General features: G+C 41.3%; 1 protein-coding gene across 1 annotated transcript; it reads left to right on the top strand.

Annotated features, from left to right (window-relative positions):
• The first annotated feature begins 24,229 nt into the window (after positions 1-24,229).
• On the top strand, positions 24,230-24,841 carry WFDC12 (WAP four-disulfide core domain 12). Its single transcript, XM_033185364.1, has 3 exons — positions 24,230-24,330; positions 24,422-24,579; positions 24,744-24,841. Exons 1-3 carry the CDS (start codon positions 24,239-24,241, stop codon positions 24,839-24,841), a joined length of 348 nt encoding a protein of 115 aa, XP_033041255.1. The 5' UTR covers positions 24,230-24,238.
• Positions 24,842-26,943: the final 2,102 nt, after the last annotated feature.

The following is a 26,943-nucleotide window of genomic DNA, read 5'->3' as shown; positions in this document are numbered from 1 at the left end:
TCTAGGGATTCAATTTCTTTCTGATTCAATCTTGAGGTTGCACAGTTCTAGAATTTTATCCATTTCCTTTAGGTTTTCTAATTTGTCCGCCGAATGTTCCAAGTAGTCTCTGAGAGTTGTTTGTATTTCTGTGGGGTTAGTGATAACATCATCTTTGTGATTTCTGGTTGTGTTTACTTGGATCTTTTCTCTTTTTTCCTTTATCCCCCTAGCTAATGACATATCAATCTTCTTTATTCTTTTAAGGAAACAGCTCCTGGATTCATTGATTTTTTTGCATTTTTTTGTGTCTCAATTTCCTTCAGTCAGCTCTTACTTGGTTATTTCTTGTCTTCTGCTAGATTTGGTGTTGGTTTACTCTTGTTTCTCTAGTTCCTCTAGTTGCAATCTTAAGTTGTTAATTTGAGATCTTTCTAACTTTTTAATGTGGGCATTTAGTGTTATAAACTTTTCTCTTAACACTGCTTTGGATCTAGAAGTAGAAATACCATTTGGCCCAGCCATCCCATTACTGGGTATATACCCAAAGGATTATAAACCATGCTGCTATAAAGACACATGTACACGTATGTTTATTGTGGCACTATTCACAATAGCAAAGACTTGGAACCAACCCAAATGTCCCTCAATGATAGACTGAATTAAGAAAATGTGGCATGTATACACCATGGAATACTATGCAGCCATAAAAAAGGATGACTTCATGTCCTTTGTAGGGACATGGATGAAGCTGGAAACCATCATTCTCAGCAAACTATTGCAAGGACACAAAACCAAACATTGCATGTTCTCACTCATAGGTGGAAATTGAACAATGACAGGAAGGGGAACATGACACACTGGGGCCTGTCATCAGGTTGGGCGAGGTGGGAGGGATAGCATTAGGAGATATACCTAATGTCAATGGCGAGTTAATGGGTGCAGCACAGCAATATGGCACATGTATACATATGTAACAAACCTGCATGTTGTGCACATGTACCCTAGAACTTAAAGTATAATAGTAAAAATAAATAAATAAATAAATAAACAAATAAAAACACTGCTTTGGCTATGTCCCATAGATTCAGTATGCTGTATTTTTTTCTCGTTAGTTTCAAAGAATTTCTTGATTTCTGCCTTAATTTTATTATTTACTGAGAAGTCATTAAGAAACTGGTTGTTTAATTTCCATGTAATTGCATGGTTTTGAGCAATTTTCTGTGCATTGATTTCTATTTTTATTGTGGTGTGGTCCAAGAATGTGGTTGGTATGAGTGTGGTGTTTTTGAATTTGCTAAGGATTGTTTTGTGTCAAATTGTGTGGTCAATTTTAGAGTATGTGGCATGTGCAAATGAGAAGAGTGTATATTAGGTTGGTTTTGGGTGGGGAGTTCTGTAGATATCTGTTAGGTTCATTTGGTTCAGTGTTGAGTTCAGGTCCCAAATATCTTTGTTACTTTTCTGCCTCAGAGATCTGTCTAATTCTGTCAGTGGAGTGTTAAAGTCTCCTACTATTATTGTGTGGTTATCTAAGTCTCTTCATAGGTCTGTAGGAGCTTGACTTAGGAATCTGGGTGCTCCTGTGCTAGATGCATACATATTTAGGATAGCTAGGTCTTCATGCTGAACTAAGCCTTTCACCATTCTCGAATGCCCTTCTTTGTGTGTGTGTGTGTGTGTGTGTGTGTGTGTGTGTGTTTAATCTCTATTGGTTTAAAGTTTGTTCTGTCTGAAATTAGAATAGGAACACCTGCTTTTTTCTGTGTTGTGTCTGTTTGGTAGATTTTTCTGCATCCCTCTACTTTGAGCCTACAGGTGTCATTGCATGTCAGATGGACTCTTCAAGACAGCATACAGTTGGGTCTTGATTCTCTACACAACTTGCCACTCTGTGCCTTTTAATTGGGACATTTAGCCTTTTTACATTCAAGGTTAATATAGATAGGTGTGGTTTTGATCCTGCCATTTTATTGTTACCCGGTTAATACACAATTTGATTTGTGTGGTTGCTTTATAGTGTCAATGGTTTATGTACTTAAGTGTGTTTTTCTAGTGGCTGGTAATGGTCTTTCCTTTCCATATTTAGCACTCCCTTTAGGGCCTTTTGTAAGGCAGGTTTGGTGGTAATGAATTCTCTTTGCATTTCCTTCCTTGAAAAATATTGTTTCTCCTTGTCTTATGAAGCTTAGTTTGGCTGGATATTAAATTATCAGTTGGAATTTCTTTCTTTAAAAATGTTGAATATAGGCCCCCAATTTCTCCTGGCTTGTAGGGTTTCTGCTGACAGGTTTGTCATTAGCCTGATGGGCTTTCCTTTGTAGGTGACCTGCCTCTTCTTTCTAGCTGCCTTTAACATTATTTGTTTTATTTTGACCTTGGAGAATCTGATGACTATGCGTCTTGGGGTTGGTCATCTAGTATGATATTTTGCAGGGGTTCTCTGCATGTCCTGAATTTGAATGTTGGCCTCTCTAGTGAAGTTGGGGAAATTTTCATGGGTAATATGCTCAAATATGTTTTCCAAGTTCCTCACTTTCTCTCCCTCTCTTTCAGGAACACCAGTGAGTCACAGATTTGGTCTCTTTACATATTCCCATATTTCTTGGAGATTTTCCTCATTCTTCATAACTGTTTTTTCTTTATTTTTGTCTGATTGAGTTATTTTGAAGATCCAAAACAGCTTTGAGGTCTTAAGCTCTGAGATTCCTCATCTTGGTCGATTCTGCTGTTAATACTTGCAATTGTATTCTGAAAACCTTGACGTCAGGTTTTCAGTTCTATCAGATCAGTTTTGTCCTTTCTTGAAATTGCCATTTTATCTTTATTTCCTGTATCATTTTATTGTATTCCTAAGATTTCATGGAATGGGTTTTTACTTTGTCCTGAATCTCAATGATCTTCATTCCTATCCATAGTCTGAATTCTATTTCTGCCATTTTAGCCATTTAATCCTGGTTAAGAACCATTCCTGGAAAACTAATGTGGTCATTTGGAGGTAAAAACACACTGCCACCTTTTGAGTTGCCAGAGTTCTTGCATTGGTTCTTTCTCATCTTTGCAGGCAATGTTCCTTCAACATTTAAAGTTGCTGTCCTTTGGATGAGTTGTTTGTTTAGTTTTGTTTTGTTTGCTTTTATCTTCTTTGATGCCATTGGGTGGCTGATTTTGCTATAAGTTGAGTTCAGTCAACTGGGTTCATTTCTGTAAGATTTTAAGGCCCAAGGCTCAGTTCAGGACCCCTGGACTGCATGCTCTAACTCTAGAGTAGGGGTGGTAACAGGCCCCTGGATTTATTCTTGGGCCCTTCAAAGTTAGAAACATGCTGCTCTGGATTGCTGAGGTGTTCCCAGTCCTCTGGCCATAATATTCCAATATTCTCATTGAGGCAGTGGCAGTGGGATTCATGCTCACTCACACATTAGTATAACCTTCTATATGTTTTTATTGTCACATCATGTACCCATTAATGAGCTTTATAATAATTTTCTCATGCATTTGCCTTTAAATCCTACAGAAAAGTGGGAAGTTACAAGTAATTCAATAATGTTGGCTTCTATATTTACCTGTGTAGTTACTTTTACCAGTGTTCTTTCTTTCTTTGTATGACTTTGAATAGTGTCTAGTTTCTTTTCATTTCAGCCTGAAGAACTCCCTTTAGCATTTCTTATAGAGTAAGTCTCCTAACTACCAACTCTCACTTTTGTATACTAGGAATGTCTTCATTTCTCCTTCATTTTTGAAGGATAATTATGCTACATGTAGAATTCTTGGCTGGTAGGTTTTTTCTTTCAGCACTTTGAAAATGGTTTCTCATTGCCTTCTGACAAACATGGTTTCCGGTAAGAAATCTGAAACTAGTATCTTAAGAATCTGTTGTATGTAATGAGTTACTTCTCTCTTGCTGCTTTATAGGTTCTCCCTTTGTCTTTGAGTTTCAACAATTGGATATAATATGAGTAAATGTAGGTTTCTTTAAGTTTATCCTGCTTGGAGTTCTTTGAGATTCATGGAAATATAGAGTCACATATTTCATCAAGAATGTGACTTTTGTCATTATTACTTCAAATATTTTTTCTTCCCCTTTATTTTTTTCTTTTTCTGGGACTTCCATTATGTCTATGTGGGTAAGCTTGATGATGTCCCACAGTATTCTTAGGCACATTCTTTTTTCTTCCTTTTTCCTTTGTTCTATAGATGGGATCATTTCAACAGACATATCTTGAAGTTTACTGATACTTTGTCTTGCCTTCCCAAATATTTTGAATCTCATTAGTACATTTTTTCTTTCTCTTGTGCTTAGAGTTTCACAATGACTAGCCATTAATCTCTTAAAACAAACTTCCTTACAAAGTTTTTCTCAAGAACAGGGAAGAAGGAAAGAAAAGCCCAGTTTGATAATGGAAGGAGTAAAATGATAGGGTAGATCTGGGTGGGGTTTGTAGGATCAGGGCGTAATCAGGAAACATCCTGACTTTACAATCAAGACTGGATCTCCCAGTGAGTAGCTGAATGACCTTGGGTAACTCTCTTCTATTCCTGGGTTTCAGAGTGTTTCAAAACATTAAGAATTTGATTGCAATGTTGCCTGAGAAGTGAGCCAGCACTTCTTCTCTGCAAGAAAGTAGAAAAGCTCTTGGGACAATCAGTGGTGATAAGATGTAACGTAATGCCTGTCACTTCTCCCTATGAATAATTTTTGGGTAAAGATTCCAGGTCTCTCCCGAAAGGGGTGGATATTTCCTGATAGAGCGAAGGCTATGTCTTGTTCCCTGTAAGTACGAGACCCACCCCTGGAGCCAGGCCAAACTGGGACTGCATAAAGACAGATTTGGTCTCAGCTCTTTGTCAAGCACCTTACTGACAATATGAAAGCCAGCAGCTTATTGGTCCCAATGGTGGTCCTCATCCTTAGGACACTGGCAGTAGAGGCAGCTGCAATGGGACATGAGTGAATAAGTGACCTGATGGGACTGAGTTGGACAAGCAATAGTCTCTCTGGAGTCTCCTGGGTCAAGACAGGTGGAACTTCTGGAGCAATAGGCAGCACTGGAGCCCACACCTTCGCTTTCTGACATTTGCCATCATATCCAGAAAAAACATGTGAGGTCTACTGGTCAATGTCCTGTTTTCGGAGTTACATTAAAAATGCTTGAATAAACATGTATCACGCTCCTAAATAGTAAGACTTTACACAGTCAAGATGTCAATAATTACACAGAAATTAAACAACTTGCTCCTGAATGAATAAAACTATAGTTTTATAGTTTCAGGTCTTACATTTAGGTTTGTAATACATTTAAAATTGATGCTTGTATAAGGGGTGAGATAAGAGCCCATTTTCACTCTTCTGTATGTAGATATTCCATTTTCCCAACATTAAGTGAGAAATTTAAAAATTCTTTGAAATTGATGAAAATAGACAAAAACAACATTATTAATTTGGGATGCAGCTAAAGCAGTGTTAAGAGGCAAGTTTATAGCACTGAAGGCCTACACCAAAAAGTTAGAAAGATCTCAAATTAACAATATAACATCACACTGAAAGAAACTTGGAAAACAAGAGTAAACCAAACGCAAAGCTAGTAGAAGAAAAGAAATAACTAAAATAAGTAGAACTGAATCAAATTAAGATGTAAAAATTCACACAAAAGCCAACAAAACCAAAAGTTGGTTCTTTGAAAGAATAAACTACATTGATAGACCACTAGCTAGATTACCAAAGACAAAAAGAGAGAATATCCAAATAAACACAATCAGAAATGACAAAGATGATATTAAAACTGATCCCATGAGAATAGAAAATATCCTCAAAGACTATTATAAACACATGCACATAAATTAGAGAATCTAGAGAAAATGGATAAAATTCTGGAAACAAATGACCTCCCAAGATTGAATAAGGAAGAAAGTGAAAACTTAAATAGACCAATGACTAGTTCTGAAATTGAATCAGTAATTTAAAAAAACTCTACCTACCAATGAAAGCCCTAGACCAGATGGATTCACAGCCAAATTCTACCAAAACTACAAAGAAGAGGTCCTACCAATCCTAGTGGAACTATTCCAAAAAATCAAAGACAACTTTTCCCTATTTCTTTCTATGAAGTCAGCACCATCCTGATACCAAAATCTGGCAGAGACACGTAGAAAAAGAAAACTTCCAGCCAGTATCCCTGATGAACATATACCCAAAAATCCTCAATATAATTACTAGCAAACTGAATCCACCAGCACATCAAAAGTTAAGTCTTGACTTAGAGCAGTGGCTCATACCTGTAATTTCAACACTTTGGGAGGCCAAGGCACTGGTCATTGGCCGGGTGGGGGGATGGGGACTCACAGTTAGAGAGCAACCTGGGCACCATATCAAGACTCTCTGTCTACTAAACTTTTTTTTTTACTTAGCCAGACATTATCCCAGCTACTAGGGAGGCTGAGGCAGGAGAACCCTGGCCATCAGAGGGATTTTGTTTGTTTACCCCATTAACTCCCAAATGCAAGTTCATTAACAGCTAGGCCATCACTTAGCCACTGGAAGCGTGTGCTGTAAGCCCTTTCTGGAGAGAAAATAAGAGCTGCACATTCTTGCTCCTTTTCTGTACTTCTTCAAGGGGGAGTAGCACCTGGAATTTGTTGCACTCCCATTTAAAACCAACTTTTTTGTCCTAAGATCTAGAAAGAGCTATAAAAATTGCAGTACTCAGTCCATAGCCAAACTCCTTCCAGGAAGAATGAGTAAGCCTAGATTTATCATTGGGCAAGCTGGATGGAAGGCTCAATTCCTCCCTGGATCCAGAGGCTCCCTCAGAGAGACTTTAAACTGTGAATGGATGTAGAATTCTTATGGTTGTTGTGGGACATGACTGGGTGACCTTCTACTTCACCATCTTGGTGATGTCACTCCCTCCTCAGCAGTGGGGTGTGTGTGTGTGTGTGTGTGTGTGTGTGTGTGTTTGTTTTGGTCAATTTTGCAAATCTTTAAGCTTTATAGTGGGGCTGGAAAGGGCAGGTAAGTGTGAGTCTCCAGCACTGGGATTTGTTGTTTGTTCCCTTTTCACTGACAGGTATTTTGTATTTTTGGCATTCTTTGTTTTCAAGTTATGTTGAGGGTGTGGTTTTGCTTAGGAATTTCTTAATGATAGAGTTATTTTATACCACTTGAGGAGGAGATTGTGGAAGTTACTCATTCTTCCTCTTCTGCCTTCCATTGTCTTCAACTATGCCAAAGATCTCCTGGAAATTGCTCACTGAAAGAACTTGGAGAAAAATTATTAATGTACTTGATGGAGATCAACTCAGAAAAAAGAAAGTGTGAGTGATGTCTTGGGTGAGTTGAAAAGATGCTAATTTTCTTGCTGCCGTTTCATTGCTTCACTCTGCAATAATTCTGGATGTGATCCATGCATTGGATGTGTCCTCCAGACACAAATCAGGTTTCAAAGGCACATATGGGGTACCAGTTCTCCCAACTTCCCAAGCAATGGGAGGTGCTGTTACTAGTGAAGACAGCCTTGTCCAAAGAGTGCTGGAACCAGAGAAGGGCTTGGAAAAACAGACACAAGCTCTTATCATGCGAGTGATTGACCTGCAACGAAAGGTGCATGCACAGCCTCACCAGGTGTCATTGATTGGAAAAGAATGGGACCCTGCAACTTGGAATGGGGACATGTGGGAGGACCCTGATGAAGCTGGAGACACTGAGTTTGTAAACTCTGGTGAACTTTTTTGCCAGAAGAAACAGCTTCCTCATCCCCAGTAGTGGCAACATCACCTCCCCGACCCATGCTGCCATCAGCCTTTCTACCTTTGTCTGGGGAGATTAACCCTGTGCTGCCTCATGCAACAGTGATGGCCTCCCCTGAGGCAGTTGCCAGGCAAGATAATGTTGAGTCTCCTCAGGAGCCACCCCCAATACCCCTGTTTGCTTCTAGAACTATAAATAGACTAAAGTCCCAGCAGGCCCCTAGAGGTGAAGTTGAGAGTGTGACCCATGAGGAGATGTACTACATTCGAAAAGAATTGCTTGAGTTTTCTCATTTATATGAGCGGAAATCTGGAGAACAAGCATGGACATGGATATTAAGGATGTGGGATAATGGTGGAAGGAACATAGAGTTGGATCAGGCTGAATTTATTTATTTAGGCCCACTAAGTAGGGACTCTGCATTTAATGTTGCAGCTCAGGGAGTTTTAAAAGGTTCTAATAGTTTATTTGCTTGTTTAGCTGAAATATGGATTAAAAGATGGCCCACTGTGAGTGAGCTGTAAATGCCTGATCTCCCTTGGCTTAATGTAGAGGAAGGGATCCAAAGGCTTAGGGAGATTAGGATGGTAGAGTGAATTAGTCACTTTAAACCTACTCATACCAGCTGGGAGGTCCAGAAGTTACACCCTTGACCAATGCCTTGTGAAATAGATTTGTGAGGGCAGCACCTGCATCTTTGAAGAGCCCTGTAATTGCTCTTTTCTATATGTCAGATCTAACAGTGGGAACCACAGTCACTCAACTACAAAATTTAGATACAATGGGAATAACTGAAGCCCAAGGTGGCAGGAGCCAAGTGGCAGCACTCAACTGTCAAAGGCAAGGTGGGTATAGCTACCATAATGGACAGCAGAAGCAAAGCATCAATCAGTCTGACTCATGTAGAGCTCTGGCACTGGCTAATTAATTGTAGTGTTCCTAAAAAGTGAAATTGATAGGAGGCCTACTGCATTGCTATTTAATTTATACAAACATAAAACTTCTAGGTCGAATGGACAAAAGACTAATTTGAATTATAAAAGCAGAGAATCATGGCCCCTCAATCAATTTCCAGACTTGAACCAGTTTACAGACCCAGAACCCCTTGAATGAAGGGGAGGCCAGGTCCCCTTGAGGAAAGACCCCACTACCCTACTGCCAATTTATGCAGTGAATCTTTCTCCCATTCTTTCCCAAGGACAGCTTCAGTCTTCAGTTGCCAGGGTAACTATGCACTGGGGAAAGGGAAATTATCAGACATTTCAGGGACTACTGGATGCTGGCTCTGAGCTGACATTGATTCCAGGGGACCCAAAACATCACTGTGGTCCTGCAGGACCAAAAGTAAGGGCTTACGAAGATCAGGTAATTAATGGAGTTTTAGCTCAGGTCCAACTTATAGTGGGTCCAGTGGGTCCCGGGACTCATCCTGTGGTCATTTCCCCAGTGCCAGAATGCATAATTGGTATAGCCATACTTAACAGCTGGCAGAATCCCCACATTGGCTCCCTTACTGGTAGGGTGAGGGCTATTATGGTGGGAAAGGCCAATGGAAGCTATTAGAGCTACCTAGAAAAATAGTAAATCAAAAACAATATCACATCCCTGGAGGGATTACAGAGATTAGCGCCACCATCAAGGACTCAAAAGATGCAGGAGTGGTGATTCCCTCTACATCCCCAGTCAACTCTCCCATTTGGCCTGTGCAGAAGACAGATGGATCTTAAAGAATGACAGTGGATTATCATAAGTTTAACCAAGTGGTGACTCCAATTGCAGCTGCTGTACCAGATGTGGTTTCATTGCTTGAGTAAATTAACACATCTCCTGGTACCTGGTGTACAGCCATTGACTTGGCAAATGCCTTTTCCTCCCTTCCTGTCCATAAGGCCCACCAGAAGCAATTTGCCTTCAGCTGGCAAGGCCAGCAATATACCTTTACTGTCCTACCTCAAGGATATATTAACTCTCTGGCTTTGTGTCATAAAACAGCAAAAAGACACACAGCTGGGAGGTAACCACAAGATTGTACTAGAAAGAGAGGAAAGAATGACGATGATGATAGATGATAGATAGATAGATAGATAGATAGATAGATAGATAGATAGAAAGAACACCTGCTTCAGAGAGCTTTTTCCTCAGTATTTCTCTCTTCCACACCAGGTACCAATTTTCCTGTGTGCACTCATAAACCCATTTCTCACCATTACTGATAGCTATGTTCTAAGCCACCAAGTGAGTAGGTACATCACACACTTTTACAGGAGTGCAGAGAGGTAGAATGGTTATTTAGCCTAGGGGTCACATTTCAAAACGACCTAGTTAGACTTTTAATTTTATCAACAAATAAAGTTTTGGCAGAGTCATGGTGACATAAAGACAGGAGTTAAAGGAGCAAACACTAATAATGCAACTGAAACTTCTCTGTAGTTCATAATACATTTATATTTCCTATGAATCTAGAAATTATCTTGCTAAGAGCACAGTATCTTGCTTTGTCTTTGTGTGTGTTTCAACGTCTATGTGGTACCCCAAATGCACCCATATGTGAACACCACTGGGAGGGGTGGGTTTCAATTGTTCTGGATACACACTGGGACGAGGGGAGTTGGTCAGACCTGATGCAAGCCTGGGGAAAGACAATGCCCTCTTATTGCCTCAAAATCCGCTGGCTAAAGTCAGAATGAGGAAGAGCCAGGGTATCCCTGCAACACCCTGAAGAGAGGCAGTCCATGAGGGCTCTCATAAATTATACCGCACAAATTGTTTCACATTGTCTCTTCCTGGAGGTGAAAGGAAACAGCTGATGGTTCTGGGTCAAGTTGAGGCACCTCTGACCTCCAGCCCCCAGAGCCACAGCGCCGCCTGCTGGTAGAGCCCCGCCAGAACTGACATAGACGGGTCCAGCCTCCAGGGGCACCCACGTCCTTTTCTTGCAACATGAAGCTGAGCAGCCTCTCTCTACTCTCTGTGACCGTCCTCCTTTGCCTCCGCGTGGTTCAGCCTGGAATCCTGAAGAGTCTGAGTGAGTGAGGCATGGCAATCCTGGGTGTGGTTGGGGTTAGGGAACATGTCCTCTGAGGAATCCATGGAAAGAGCTGGCCCTGATGCTTGGAAGTGACTTATGGTTGCCCTTGACTCACTCTGTGGCATTTTTCTCCAGCTGCACAGAAACCTGGATATTGCCCAGAGTTTACTCTGTCCTGCCCTTTCACCCTCTTACCTGTGCGCTGGCATGATAAAGCCTGGCTGGGGGTCAAGAAGTGTTGCTTCTTCAACGGTCAACATCAGTGTATGGAGCCCTGGTGAACTTTGGATTGAGGTAAGGAGCCCCAGATCTGCCCTTCTCAGCTGCCCCTGAAACCTTCCTGCAGAAGCATTCATCTTAGAAGGAGTTGAGAACTGCCCATGCCCCTGGAAATCATTGAGATCAGAGCTTTCGAATTGGGTTGGCCCACAGATCTGCCTCTGAACAGTGAAGGGGGCAGCTCAATAGATATCCTTGCTCAGAATATGCACTGTCCATTTCACATAAGGGGCACTACCCTTCTCTGTATGAAGGGGACATTTGGACAAGATAATCCCTAAGCTGCTCAAGGGTTATTGAATTTTTATTGTTATTATTTTAATTTTTCATGGTACCTTTCACAGCACCTTTCTCTTCATATTTACATTGTAAGGTAAGGGATTATAAATTCATCATTCCTTAGGATGGCTTGCTTAGAGTCCCTGATCCCCAGTCCCTGATTCTGGGGCAGCATATCTCAGTTTTCTTTGAAGGAGAGTACTTAGCAGGATTTCTGCCACAGTGCCCCGGGACACAAAACCATGTTCCCTGCAATGCCATGTCCCCTGGCATTGACAAAGTACAAGCCAGGCTGAACCTTCCCTGAACCTTTGCACCTTCCTACATCCCTGATTCTCTCTTCTCTCTCAAGGTGGAAACTCCTTAACCAAGCCTGAGGAGACGCCGGTGTTACAGGCTCAGGTTTAGATAACTGGTCTCCAATTTGCCCATGATGTTCCCAGGCCCAAGATGTCCTTTCAGAGTTAAATGCTTGTTAATATGACAAGAAGACAAAGAGATAAAACATTGTATATTTTAAACCACAGAAAAATCTGTAAGACTGCTGAATCTTCTCTCTCTCTCTCTCTCTCTCTCTCTCTCTCTCTCTCTCTCTCTCTCTCTCTCCATCCTTTATGGCTTTTTCCCTTAGGATTTGAAAAAAGGATGTGATTACTATTTCACATTTAGTACAGGACCACAAAGGTAGTAGAAGTCTGGACAAGTCTTCCAAAATTTTATTTGTGACTATTATAAACAAATTTTGAAAAGTCAATTATTCCCTAGCATGCTTTAAGTTGACATCTAACATTTTTATCATAATTGCATAATAGTTACAGGGAATAAATCTTTAAGAATATGATGAATATTGTCATTTCATTTAAAAAGCATACCTCAATCTTTTTAATGTTTCTAATGGAATTTAATCATCTTGACTTGATAGTCATAACTATTAAGGAAAAGAAAAAGCATGCTCTTTTCTCCCTTCTTCTGGCTCTTCTTCTCCCTTTTTAAATCATTTCCTGAACTATTCAAACCAAAACTATGGGTGAGTAGGTTTGTTTAAGCCTCCCTCTGAAAAGCAGATGTCTAGACAGGATTAGACAATCAAGAATGTGTGTCAGGGAAAATGCCTGTGAGGGGCAAAGGGAAGCAGCCAAAATGGCAAGGACAGCATGAGACCATGATGCAGGGCTGCCTGCTCTGAGGGAGGAGAGAAGGAAGGAGTAAGAGTCTCAGAATGAAGTACAACATTAGTAAAGTGCCAGCCAGGCTGAAAGACAAGGCTTGAACTGAAGTCACCTATCAGAAGAGACCCAGGTCTCAGAATGGGCCTGCCTTAGTGTTTGGGCCGCACTCAGTCATTGACTGGGAGTAACCTGAGGGAAGCATCCATGACTTCTGCACATAGTGGCAGATGCAGAGGACAGTAGCTGGGGGCATCCATCAGTTACACACCCTGAAGCAGCAGGAGATCTGAGTGGTGCATTTCCATGCTCACCACTGTCCTCTACCTTGTGCTGCACAGTTACTTCTCCAGGTATGGTAATGAAGGCTGGTTATCCCAGCTATTTGGGAGGCTGAGGTAAGAGAATCTCTTGAGCCTGGAAGGCAGAGGTTGCAGTGAGAGGAGACCGCACCACTGCACTCCAGCCTGGGCAACAGAGCCAGACCCTGTCAAAAGAAAGAAAGAGAAAGAAAAGAAAAGAAAAGAGAGAGGAAGGAAGGAAAGAAGGAAGGAAGGAAGGAAGGAGAGAGAGAAAGAAAAGAAAGGAAAGCTGCTTAATGTCAACATCTTGAGTTTTTCATCTTGACTGTCAGTGTCTAATCCATCATAGATGCTTCCCAATGGGTGTTAATATGTAATACACAAATCTTCACAGTAAGTGTCCGCTCACATGTCGGTCCTCTTGCCCTACCACAGACATCCTTGCTACTGATTTTTTAGTCCTTTGCCTCCCAAGCTCCTTTTTAAAAAACTGGGTTTTAATATTATTTAGGTATTTAATATTATTTACATATAACAAAGCCAACATATCAGGAGATGACTGCCATTTAAAAGAGAGTTTGTTATACTCACATATCTCAAAGGAGAGTCACACCTTGCCATGGGAAGGGTAGGGTGGGGGGCACATAGGAAGCACCTTTTTCCATCAAGAGATAGAGAGAGTGAGGGAGAAATGTGGGCAAACCTTTTCTGTGGTTCCTGAAAGAAGGAGCAGGTGAGGCAGGGTAAGTGTCTCAAGATTGGCCAGTTTGAATAATTTCAGTGGTCTCTGAGGCAAAGGTGCTGTCCCTAGCTGTCTCTGAGTCAGTACCATGATGTTTCCTATGGCCCCAAACCCTAGTAGACCCAGGGTCTAGCTTTTCTCAGCAGAACACAACACTGGACTGGCCCCCAGAGACCCAGGCTCCAGGCTAGCCCCTATGGCCAGGACCCAGGACAACCCTTGTGAACATAGTCTCCAGGCCAGCTCCCACACACCCACCCCCCAGGGTCAGCCCCAGTAAACCCAGGCTCCAGGCAGGTCTCCACAGATCCAGACTCTAAGCCAGCACATATGTCTCCAGGAAACTGGCCAGCATCTGCAATGCCAGGATCCAGACAAGCCCCCACAGACCCCGTCACTACAGCTGCCACAACACCAGGCCAAACCCAGACTCTAGGCCAGACTCTGTGTTCTCAGAGTCTAGAATACAAAGGGTCCAGGATTGCTCTAGCAGACCCAGGATCCAGGTCCATCCCAGTAGACCCAAATACCAGGCCAATTCCCCATGCACTGAGGATCCAGCACCATCCCTGAAGACCCAGGCTCAAGGTCAGACACCATGGACCCAGGAAACAGGCCCAATCCCTTGGACTAAGGCCACAGGCCTGCCCAGTGGACCCAGGTTTCAGGCTCATCTCAGTACTTGGTCAGTCCCTTCAGACTCAGGCTCAACGGCCACCCCAAGACCAAACCAACCCCCATGGACCCGGGTTTCAGGCTAGCTCCTATGAATACAGATTCCAGGCCCAACCTCACCCAGGTAACAGGTCCAACCACCTGCTGACCCAGACACAAGGCTAGGCTGCCCAAGGACTCAAGCCTGCCCACAGACCACACCCAGTGGTCTCCCCAGAATCTCTGGACAGACTGACTGGGGAAGGGCTCTGAAAAGCCTGCAATAAGTCCCTACTTCTTCAAATGTACAGATAGTAACATAAGAGAACAAGAAACATGAGAAATTAGAGAGGTGTGATACCTTCAAAAGAACACAGTAATCTCCTAATAACTGACCTCAAAGAAGTGGAGAAATACAATACTGCCTGACAAAGGATTCAAACTAATTCTTCTTAGGAAGCTTGATGAACTTCAAAAAATAATACTAGTACAGAGAAATAATTCATGAAATCAGAAAAAGAGTAAATGACCAAAATGAGAAATTTAATAGAGAGAGAAAGGCCATTTTTTCAAAATCAGACATTCTGCAGCTGAAAAATGTAATGCATGAAATTTGAAATTCAATAAAGAGCATCAATAGCAGAATTGATCAAGCAGAAGAAAGAACCTGTAAACTCAAAGAAAAGTTATTTTAAAATATACACTCAGATGAGAAAAAAGAAAAAAATGAAGAGTAGTGAAGAAAGATTATGAAATGTCTAGGACAGCATCAAAAGAACAAATATTCAAGTTATGAGATTTTAAGTAGAAGAGACATAAAGGGGTAGAAATCTTATTTAAATAAATAACAGCAGAAAACTTTCCAAATCTGGGAAAGGACATAAATATATAGGTATAGGAAGGTCAAAGGCTTTCAATAAAATTGAAACCAAACAACACTATACCAAGATATATTACAATCAGTCTGTCAAAAATCAAAAGCAGAGAGAGGATCCTGAAATAAGGGAATTCCTATAAGGCTAACAGTGAACTTTGCAGCAGAAACTGTAAAGATCAGGAAAGTGAAATGATATATTCACAGTGCTGAAGGAAAAAAAGTAACTGTCCTTCAGGAATGAAAGACAAATTACAACTTGTCCAGACAAACAAAAGCTGGAGGACTTTATTGGCACGAGACTAGTATTACCAAAAAAATGCTAAAGGAAGTTCATCAAGCAGAAAGAAAAAGATTTCAATAAGTAAGATGAAAACATATGAAAGTATAAAACTCACTAATAAAAGTAAGTACATAGTCAAATTCAGAATACTCTAATACTATAATGGTGGTGGGTAAATCAAATATTTTTAGTATGAAGGCTAAAACACAAAACTATGAAATAATAAAAGCTACAATAATTTGTCAAAGAGTACAGAATATAAAATGATGTAAGTTGTAACATTAAAATGTTTAATGTGGGAGCCAGGCACAGTAGTTCATGCCTATAATCCCAGCTACTCAGGAGACTGAAGCAGGAAGATCACTTGAGCCAAGGACTTTGAGACTAGCCTGGGCAATGTAGCAAGACCCCATCTTTTAAAAAAGGGGGACAGGGTGGAATCAAAGTATAGAGTTTTAATGTAATCAAAGTTAAGTTGTTATCAGTTTAAGGAAGACATAGTAAATAAAAATATTATTTTATGTTTATGAACTAAAGAATTTATATTTTTAAAATGCGCATACTACTCGAAGTAATCTACAGATTCAGTGAAATGCCTATCAAAATTCCAAGGATATTTTTCATAGAAATAGAAATAAAAGGCCCTAGAATTTACAGGGAAATTCTAGGAAATTACAGGGAACCACAAAAGACCCTTTGGTTTACATGGAACCACAAAAGACCTTTTGTTAAAGACTGCTTTAACAAAAGCAATCTTGAGCAAAAGTGACAAATCTTTTTGTCAGGGGGCATCACATTACCTGATTTCAAAATATGCTACAAAGCCATAGTAATCAAAATAGCATGGTACTGGCATAAAAATAGACACATAGGCCAATAGAACAAAATAGACATCCCAGAAATAAATCCATGCATTTACAGTCAACTGAGTTTTGACAAAGGTGCCAAAAATATCCAATGGGGAAGAGACTGTTTCTTCAGTAATAATGTTGGCAAAGCTGGATCTCCATATGCAGAAGACTAAAATTGGACCCTTATCTCACACCACATGTAAAAATCAACAAAGTGGGCTAAAGACTTAAACATAAGAATTGAAACTATAAAGCTACTAGAAAAAAATATAGTGGGAAAGGTCCATGGCATTGGTCTGGGCAATATTTTGGATATGACCCCAAAAATATATGCAATAAGAGCAAAAATAGACAAATGAAATTACATCAAACTAACAAGCTTCTGCACACACACAAAAAGAAACAACAGATTGAAGACACAACTTATGAAATGGTAGAAAATATTTACAAACTGTACATCTGATAGGGGATTAATATCTAAAATATATAAGGAACTCAAACAACTCAATAGAAAAAATATAACCCAATTAAAGAGTGAACAAAGAATCTGAATAGATAGTTTCAATAGAATACATACAAATAACCCATAAGTATATTTGAAAACAATTTCACAGTTCCACTATTATAAGGTATCTTATGTGAGTTGTCTAAAGTAGTCAAACTCATTTAAGCAAAAGGTATGATGGTGGTTTCCAAGGGTTTCAGGAAGGGGGAAATGGGGAGTTGCTATTCAATGAGTAGTTTCAGTTATGCAAGATGAAAAGGGTCTAGAGATCTGCTGTACAACATAGTGCCTACAGTTAATACGGTACTACACACTTAAAAACGTGTTCCAAGGGTAGATCTCATGCTAAGTGTTCTTAGCACAATAAAATAATTTTTAATCCAAATTCAAATTTTCAGAAATTTAAGAATATTACGTAATACATAATTTAGAATACAAATTTAAGAACATTAATAATACATAAGAATGTTATTTAGAAACATGGAGATAGATATTAGAAACAGCTAGAAGAGCTAAAAGTGGTTACCTCTCGTATCAGGACCTCTGGGTATCAGGAAACAAGGTAAATAGGAGCAATGTAGGAGATTCCCATTGTAAATCTGGTTTTACACTTTACATTTTATACTGTGTACATATATTATTGTGATAATACTTTAAATAGAATTTCATAGCTTTAAAATTAGGGGAAAAGTAGCTAAAGAATAGGCATAACTTTTTCCTGGTTGATCTTCCTTTAAGGAAGCGTTTGCACCTTTGTCTGGCTCAGTGGAAGGTGGAGAAGGGGTTCAGATGATCAGGTTACCTGATTTTTAGGCATTAAATATTTTGGGATCCCACAATCTCTAACAAGGGCATTAATTTAGCTTATACTATTCAGTCAGGCACACTGTCAGGGCAAAGATTACTGTGATGTCACCTCCCATTAGCCGAAAGGTACACGTGCACAGACACACACACACACACACACACACGAGTCTCTCCTGTTGAAGCAAGTGCTTTAACAAGCAGAATATGTTCATACATGGTAGATAAGTAAGGAATTAAATCACTAACATGTAAAACTGGGTTAATACAGTTTTTCATAAGGTGACTGTGTCTTGTCCTGTCATATAATACCAATCAAATGCAAAAATATTGAACACGGTATCTCTGGAGTGACACACAAAATACACACACTTCATCTCCCCCCTCTTATCTCAGTTTACCTATAGGCATTGCCCTACCAAGTGTGTAATATGCTGTTGTCCTGAGTTCTATCTTGATAGAATTATTTAATACTGTGTTCAATGTTCTGGAAACAAGAATCTGAAATATGATTTTAAAAGAAATGCCTTAAGGCCAGGCATGGTGGCTCACGCCTGTATTCCCAGCACTTTGGGAGGCTAACGGGAGTGGATCACTTGAGATCAGGAGTTTGAGAGCAGCCTGGCCAAAATGGTGAAACTCCATCTTTACGAAAAATTCAAAAATTAGCCAGCTTGCAGTCCCAGCTACTTGGGAGGCTAAGGCAGGAGAATCTCTTGAACCCAGGAAGCGGAGGTTGCAGTGAGCGGAGATTGCACCACTGCACTCCAGCCTGGGCGACAAAGGGAGACTCCGTCTCAAGAAAATGAATGAATAAAAATTTAAAAATAAATAAATAAAAGACATGCCTTAAATATTGACAAGTTTGAAATAATAAAATATTTTCAAATAAATGAGAGCATATGCTATTTGCCACAGCAATAAGCTAAACGTTGCACTCCATCAGAGATGAGACCGATAGTGAGCCTAACACATCAGTTACTATCAGCTTCAAGTGAGACAGATAAACAATTGTGGTGGATTAAAGGTCAAGTTTTTTTTGTTTGTTTGTTTTGTTTTTTGTTTTGTGCTTTTTGTTTTTTTGAGACAAAGTCTCACTCTGTTGCCCAGGCTGGAGTGCAGTGGCATGATCTCAGCTCGCTGCAACCTCTACCTTCCGGGTTCAAGTGATTCTCATGCCTCAGCCTCCCAAGTAGCTGGGATTACAGGCATGTACTACCTCACCCAGCTAATTTTTGTATTTCCAGTGGAGACAGCGTTTCACCATGTTGGCCAACTGGTCTTGAACTCCTGACCTCAAGTGATCTGCCCGCCTCGGTCTCCCAAAATGCTGGGACTACAGGCATGAGCCACCATGCCCAGCCAAAGATCAAGATTTTAATGTTGGCCGGGCGCGGTGGCTCAAGCCTGTAATCCCAGCACTTTGGGAGGCTGAGACGGGCGGATCACGAGGTCAGGAGATGGAGACCATCCTGGCTAACACGGTGAAACCCCGTCTCTGCTAAAAACTACAAAATACTAGCCGGGCGAGGTGGCGGCGCCTGTAGTCCCAGCTACCTGGGAGGCTGAGGCAGGAGAATGGCGTGAACCCGGGAGGCGGAGCTTGCAGTGAGCTGAGATCTGGCCACAGCACTCCAGCCTGGGTGACAGAGACTCCGTCTCAAAAAAAAGACTAAAAAATAAGATTTTAATGTCAAGAACATCAGGATAGAAATTTGCAGTTATCCAGTTTCATCCAAGGTTATACAGCTTCCTTACAAAAGGGAGGAACTGACAAGTTAATACAGCAGATTGCTATTTTAAGCCAGTACAGAAGTAAGAGATAGAAGACAATGACTTCCCGTATAACAACATTTAGTCCCAAGAATGATGATGTCCTTCATTCCGCCTTTTGTGCATACCCCAAAAGCCACAGTATTTCACCATACCCACTTACCAAGCAAACTCCCCATCTTTTGTCAAAGTAAAGTGCTATATTTACTACAGAATTTCTTTATTAGTAACTGAAGATGTTTAAAACTGTGGTCATGTTTTTATTGGGTGTGGGTTCTGTTTGTCTGATGTATTACTTATGAGACTGCACAAGTTTTGAATGTTCTACTTCAACTCTATTTTTTCCAGAAGCCCTATTATTTGTAGCAAGCAAAACTCTGTAACTTAATGATTTTCAGGAATGTATATTCCATGTTTACTAGAAATATATCTTCCCTTTTATTCTCTGTCTGTTTTAGGCTAGGCTATTTTGGTTCAAGGCTTTCCACTTTCTTGAAGCATATAAATAAATGATGCCCAAAAAAGACAATGAATGTGAAATCTGGTTAATGTAATTCACAAAATAACAGGTTGAAAAGAAAATCCATAGATATATCTCAATTGATGAGGAAAAGGCATTTGATAAAAATTCAACATCCTTTCATGAGAAAAACTCTTAGCTAACTAGAATTAAAAGGGAACTTTATTTGCCTGATTCAGCAGAACATGGGATGAATTCCACAAGGTCACATGGCATGAGCTAAGGAATGCCTTTATTGGTTGAAACCAGTGAGCCAAGGATCAGCACTCCTAAGCATGGGATACTCCCAGCAGACACTCCCATCATTACTCGCTTCAGCCTACATTGAGGTGTTCTGAGGCCATGCACAGCTATGTGTCAGTGAGGCAGGACAGCAGCGTTTCTCAACATCAATACTACTGGCACTTGGAGATAGATCATTGTTTGTTGTGAAAAACTGTCCAGTGCATTGTTAGATATTTAGCAGCAACCTCAGTCTCTAGACACTGGATGTCAGAAGCACATCTGCCCCAGTTGTGACAACCAAATATGTCTCCAGACATTGCCAAAGTCCCCTGGGGACAAAATAACCACCTTTTGAGAAGGTAGTTTACTACTGCAAAACAGGAACATTGTCCCCTGCAATTTTACCTTCTTATAATAAGACTGTGAGAAGTTCCTCATGGGGCTTGCTTCCTAGACAAATGTAACCCAAATGTAAGCCTAAATGTATTTATATATATAAATATACAAACATATTTTTGCTATGTATATATGTATGTGTGTAAACTTATTTTTGCTATTGAGTTGCAGTTCTTTATATATTTTGAAAATTAACCCCTTATCTGATATGTAGTTTGCAAATATTTTTCCCATCTCACAGGTTGCCTTTATTACTAAATATTTTACATGTTATTGCTTTTGGAGTATTACATTTTTCTAACCAATACTTCTAGTGTACAGAAATGCAGTTGACTTTTATATATTGATTTTGTGTCAGTTAATCTTGAAAAAATTGTCTAACTGTCATGATATATCTGTAGTTTCTTTTGTGTTTCTATTAGACTATTGTATTATTTGCAAACAATGGCTTTTCTCTTCTTCCATCCTAATACATATTTCTTTTCTTTTTCCTTATAAATATGTGTGTGCATATGCATATATATATACACACACACACACACACACACATACACACACATATATATATAAAGACCCAATTAAAAGTGAATAAGACTTAAACAGACATTTCTCCAAAAAAGATATACAAATGGCGAACAGGTATGTGAAAAGATGCTCAACATGTCTAATAATCAGGAAAATGCAAATCAAAACCATAAGATCACCTCATACCTGTTAGGATGGCCATTATTTTAAAAAGAAAAGAAAAAGAAAACAAGTACCAGTGAGAATGTGGAGAAATTGGAACTCCTGCACTGTCAGTGAGATTTAAAGGAGTATAGCCACTACGGAAAACAGTATGGAAGTTCTTCAAAAAATTAAAAATAGAACTACCACATGATTCAGCAATCCCACTTCTGGGTTATTATCCAAAAGAATTTGAATCAGGATCCCAAAGAGATATTTGCACCTGCAAATTCATTGCTGCAATATTCACAATAGCTAAGAAATGGAAACCCAAATGTGCATTGACCCGCTGACAGACAAATGGGGGAAGGAAAAAAGATTTTATATATATATATATATTATATATATAATATATATATATATATATACACACACACACACACATATATATGCATACCATGGAATATTATTCAGCCATAAAAAAGAAGAAAATTCTGTCGCATGCTGCAACATGGGTGAACCTTAAGGACATTATGCTAAGCAAAATAAGCTAGTTACAAAAGGACAAATACTGCATGATTCCACTTTTATGAAGTGTCTAAAGTAGTCACTTATAGAAGCAGAAAACAGAATGGTGGTTCCAAGGGTCTGGGGGAGGGAAAAGTTGCTATTCAGTGGGTTTCAGTCATGCAAGACAGAAAACTTCTAGAGACCTACTGTATGACACTGTGCCCACAATCAACAACACTGTAGTATTCACTTAAAAATATTTTGGGGCTGGGCATGGTGGCTCACACCTGTAATCCCAGCACTTTGGGAGGCTGAGGCGGGCAGATCACGAGGTCAGGAGATCAAGACCATCTTGGCTACCACAGTGAAACCCCGTCTCTACTAAAAATACAAAATATTAGCCATGTGTGGTGGTGAATGCCTGTAGTCCCAGCTACTCAGGAGGCTGAGCCAGGAGAATGGCATGAACCTGGGAGGCGGAGCTTGCAGTGAGCTGAGATCACACCACTGCACTCCAGCCTGGGTGACAGAGCGAGACTCCATCTCAAAAAAAAAAATACGTTAAGAGGTCATGTCTTATAGTATATATTTCTTACCACAATATTTTTAAAACCACAGTGTTGAGCAAAGCATGCAAAATACAAAAGAATACTTAGGCCGTAATTATGTTTACATAAAGTTAAACAACATGTACCATTAAGCAAGCCATAGCAAGAGAGCAAAACTTTAAAGGAAAACATGAGGATGATTAACAGAAAGTTCAAGATAGTGGTTACCTCTGAAGTAGGGATGGTAATGTCCTATTCTAAATTGATAGGTTCATAGGTGTTTATTATTCTTTTTCAAAAGGTATAGAAAGTTTATTACATTCTTTTATATGTAGGATTTATTTTACAATAATTTTAAAAGAAGTATCATCAACAGTCAACTACAAACGACATTTTGAGGAGAACTGGAGAAACCAATATGAACTGGCTATGAGATGACAAGCAGAAACTATTAATTATCTTAGATAGGATCATGGCTTTGTGATTATATTGAAGAAAGTCCTTATTCTTAGAATTCGCATGCTGATGTTTTTAGGAAATAGGAACATAATGTATTCAATTTCGTCTCAAATATTTCAGCAAATGTAGCTATAGGTATTCTAAAATATCCCAAAATATTAATAATTGTTAAATCCAGTTGTACGTATACAAGTATCATTGTTCTGATATTTCAATTTTTCTGTATGTTTAAAAAGTTCATAATAAAAAGCTGGAGGAGACAATAGCCAATACATTCCAACATTCTAGTATTTGCTTATTAACTTCCCAGACTCCATCCCTGGTATCCAAGTGATCTGAGCTCAAGGATACAACGGGTGAGATTGTAACCAAAGATTCACCATCTAATAAGGAGTTGGCTCACTTCCAGGAGTGGAGGGATCCTCCCCTGCCTCCACTTAACCCCAACTCAGTCCCTTCCACACTTTGGTATGTGCAATGCCCCAAATCCAAATCTTTGCATTACTCAGAGGTCCTATTAGTAAATGACAGAAATCCAATTCAGATCAGCTTAGCCAGAAAGGTGAATTTATTAGGTGGTAACCTAACCCTGAGTATGAGTGGGGCTGATCTCAGGAAAAAGGTTAGTAAAGGACTAGATTTCCTCAAAATTACTCCCTGCCCATCTCTCATGTCTTCTTATCAGCAACTTAGATTTATCTTCTCAGAATTTCTCTCTCACCAGGGCTGGGACCAAATTTCTGGAGTTTCTGGGCTCATATCTGCAACTTTTCCAACAGGAAGGATTTCCCTCTCTTTAGTGCCCAAAGAAAGGACTCCAAAAGCCTGGTCTCAGACACACGCACAGACACACACACACACACACACACACACACACACATCATGTCTTCTTCCAAATCCAGGAATGTAGGGGGATGCAGGGGCAAAGGAGGGAAAACAAATCCTATGAAGCGATACAGTATAATTATGATGCCCATTGTATGAATGAGGAAACGGAGGCTTAGGAAGGTGAAGCCGCTTTCAAAGTTACACAGCTGGTGACAGGTCCAAAATCTGCTTTCCTCCAGGCCACATGAGATTGGTGGGAGCAGGAGCACACAGGGCTGGAACGCAAGGCTGAGAGCGAATGTTCAGGACAGACATTTTAAGCACTGCCATTCAGATTCTTCCTTGGGGTGAGGAGAGAACTGAGAACAAATCCGGGGCAACACAGGAAGGAGGGAAGATTTTGGTCCCAGGTGAATCAGGCATGAACAGGGACTGTTAGAGAACATGGTGGAGTTGAGGAAGTCTGGCCCTGCCACTGCCTTGTGTGTGAACTTGAGTAATTTCATGCCCTTTCTGTGCTTTCTTTCCTCCTTCCATAAGACAGTTTGGCCCTGGTGGTGCCTAATGGTCAATCAGGTGGCCATTTCTTCTCCTTGTGTGAAGAACGAGGGTCGCTCTTTGATTTCTTCATCTATTCCAGTGAGGAGACCTTAGGGAAAGCCCCAAATCCCTCCTCAAAAGTGGCCATTTCCAAATAGAGCTGGGAAGTGCAGCCTCCCTTGCCATTTTGAGCCTTCAGCTCCACCCACTGGCGCACTCAGCAGGGACACTATAAAGCCAGGCTCAGCCCAGCTCCAGGCCAAGCCACCTGCCCAGCAACATGGGGTCCAGCAGCTTCTTGGTCCTCATGGTGTCTCTCGCTCTTGTGACCCCGGTGACCATGGAAGGAGTTAAAGGGGGTGAGCAGGCATGGTGGAGCTGGGTGGGGCTGGGCTGGGGAGAGGTCCTGAGGGGCCCTCTGGGGCTGGAATTCTCACCTCACCTTGTGGCTTCCTCCACTAAGTATAGAAAAAGCGGAGGTTTGCCCAGCTGACAACGTACACTGCTTCAAGTCTGATCCTCCCCAGTGTCACACAGACCAGGACCGTCTGGGGGAAAGGAAGTGTTGTTACCTGCACTGTGGCTTCAAGTGTGTGATTCCTGTGAAGAAACTGGAAGAAGGTAAGGAGACCTGCCTCCCAGGACTGGGGCTGTGCCTTCCCCTGCCTCTATCTGGCCCATGAAACTTCGGAGGAATTAGTCTCTTCAGCTGGTTTGGGGAGGGATGGCTAAAGCTGGCAGGGCCCTCGGAGACCAACTAGTCTGAACATCTCCATTGTACAAAGGAGGAGACAAGGATGAAGATGTGTCAGGGCCATGCCCAGAGCCAGGATGGGAGGCCAAGTCTCCAGGCTCCTCCTCCACTGGGTGTCCTCAGAAATGATGCCGGGTCCTTTCCACCTCTGGGGGTCACTCTCACCCAGTACCTGCCCCTGATGGTCCTGAGACTTGGAATATGGAAGAAGCAATACTGAACCCCAGCAAAGAAAATCCGAATTTGAAGTCCTTTTCCCTAAACAGAGGGAAGAGTCACAAAAAGTCCAGACCCCAGGGAGATGAGATGAGATGAGAAACTGGCCCCCACTAGATGCTGAATCTGCTGGTGCCTTGATCTTGGACTTCCCAGCCTCCAGAACTGTAAGAAATAAATACACTCCAACCTGGACAACAGAGCAAGACTCCGTCTCAAAAAAAAAAAAAAGATAAAAAGAAAAAAGAGCATTTCATGGCTGGGCACAGTGGCTCACCCCTATAATCCCAGCTGTTTGGAAGGCTAAGGTGGTAGAATCACTTGAGTCCAAGAGTTAGAGACCAGCGTGGACAGCATAGGAAGACACCCCCATCTCTACAAAAAATAAAAACTGGCTGAATATGGGGGTGCATGCCTATAGTCCCAGGTACTCAGGATGCTGAGGCAGGAGGACTACTTGAGTCCAGGAGGTCAAGGGTTCAGTGAGCCATGATGGCACTGTGCACTCCAGCCTGGACAACAGAGCAGGATCCTGTCAGAGAGAGGGGGGAGAGAGAGAGAGAGAGAGAGAGGAGAGAGAGAGAGAGAGAAAGAGAGAGAGAGAGAGAGAGAGAGAGAAGAAGAAGAAGAAAGAAGAAAGAAGAAGAAGGAGGAGGAGGAGGAGGAGGAGAAAGAAAGAAAGAAAGAAAGAAAGAAAGAAAGAAAGAAAGAAAGAAAGAAAGAAAGAAAGAAAGAAAGAAAGAAAAAGGAAAGAAAGGAAGGAAGGAAGGGAGAGAGAGGAGAGAGGGGGGAAGGAGGGAAGGAGGGAGAGAGAGGAAAGAAAGAAAGAGAAAGAAAGAGAGAAAGAGAGAGAGAGGAAGGAAGGGCTCATATATTTTTCCTCCAAGATAAAGCTTCCAAGGAGGAGCTAGCATTCCAAAAGTAACACCAGATCATAGAAGACAGAGGCTCTCCTATCTTGCTAGCCTAGAAGACAGCATGAGAGATTCATATTAAACCCAAGGAAGAACTTCCTGCTGCGAGGACTGTCCTGGATTGGAATGGGTAAGTGAGACAAGCCCTGTAATATCACCCTCCTTTCTCAGGATCAGATGAGGTATTGACTTGCTTTTAAAACCCGGGAACTGAATGAGGATGATAGGGAGGCCACAGTGGGAAGTCCCAGCTTAGTCAGGAATTAGCTGTGTGTCCTTGGGCAAGTCCCCTCTCATCTCTATCTCACAATTTCCTAGTCTTTCAAATGGAAAGGCTGAGAAAATGTACTTCAGTGGAGTTTCTGTTTAGGATGTCCCTTATGATGCCAAGTCTCAGCTCCCTCTCTTCCACCAAATGCAGGAGCCAACATCAGAGATGTTGGAGAAATCTAAGGAGGGGTCCCTGGATGAGATGACATTTTTTTGCTCAGGATCCCTCAGGGCCAGAGAAGAGTTTCCAGTGGCCAGGCATCTGCTGTGACCAGCAAACTTAGCCAAGCCAAAAGCCATGCTACCCCACCCTCAACAGCCAAGCCGGTCCCAGGAAGAGGGCAGTTCTACCAGAAGCCACTGGTGATCTCACCAAAGGTGGGGTGGTCTTTCTCCCATCCACAGGACCCAAGAGGAGAAGACAGGGCTGGCCTCACTCATTATGCCAACCTGGGCCAGCCTTCTTTGGCAGCAAACTCTGGCCTAACCCTACCGCCTTCTCCCTTCCTAGGCACCCAGAACTCTGCAAACCCTCACTCCTTTGCTATTCAAAGCTGACCTCTATCCACTGCCTAGACATTGCTAGGGTTTCAACATCTTTGAGAGCCAGGAAAGCAAGTATCTGACTCAACAACCTTCACCCTGTAAACAGATGAAAAAACTGAGGCTCAGAGAGAGACAAGACTTGCCCAAGATCGCAGCCCAAGTCACCGATACAGGCAAGACTGGATCTGAGTCCCCCACATGCAGAATGTGCCATCACCCTATCTTCAGCTATTGTGACAGCATCCCTTGCGCTGAGGCCTCGGGCCCTCAGGGGGTGGGGCCAAG

Source organism: Trachypithecus francoisi, unplaced genomic scaffold (assembly GCF_009764315.1).
Source record: "Trachypithecus francoisi isolate TF-2019V2 unplaced genomic scaffold, Tfra_2.0 Lachesis_group21, whole genome shotgun sequence".
Classification (NCBI taxonomy): domain Eukaryota; kingdom Metazoa; phylum Chordata; class Mammalia; order Primates; family Cercopithecidae; genus Trachypithecus; species Trachypithecus francoisi.
The sequence above is the reverse complement of the archived record's forward strand: the minus strand, read 5'-3'. Positions and strand labels throughout refer to the sequence as shown.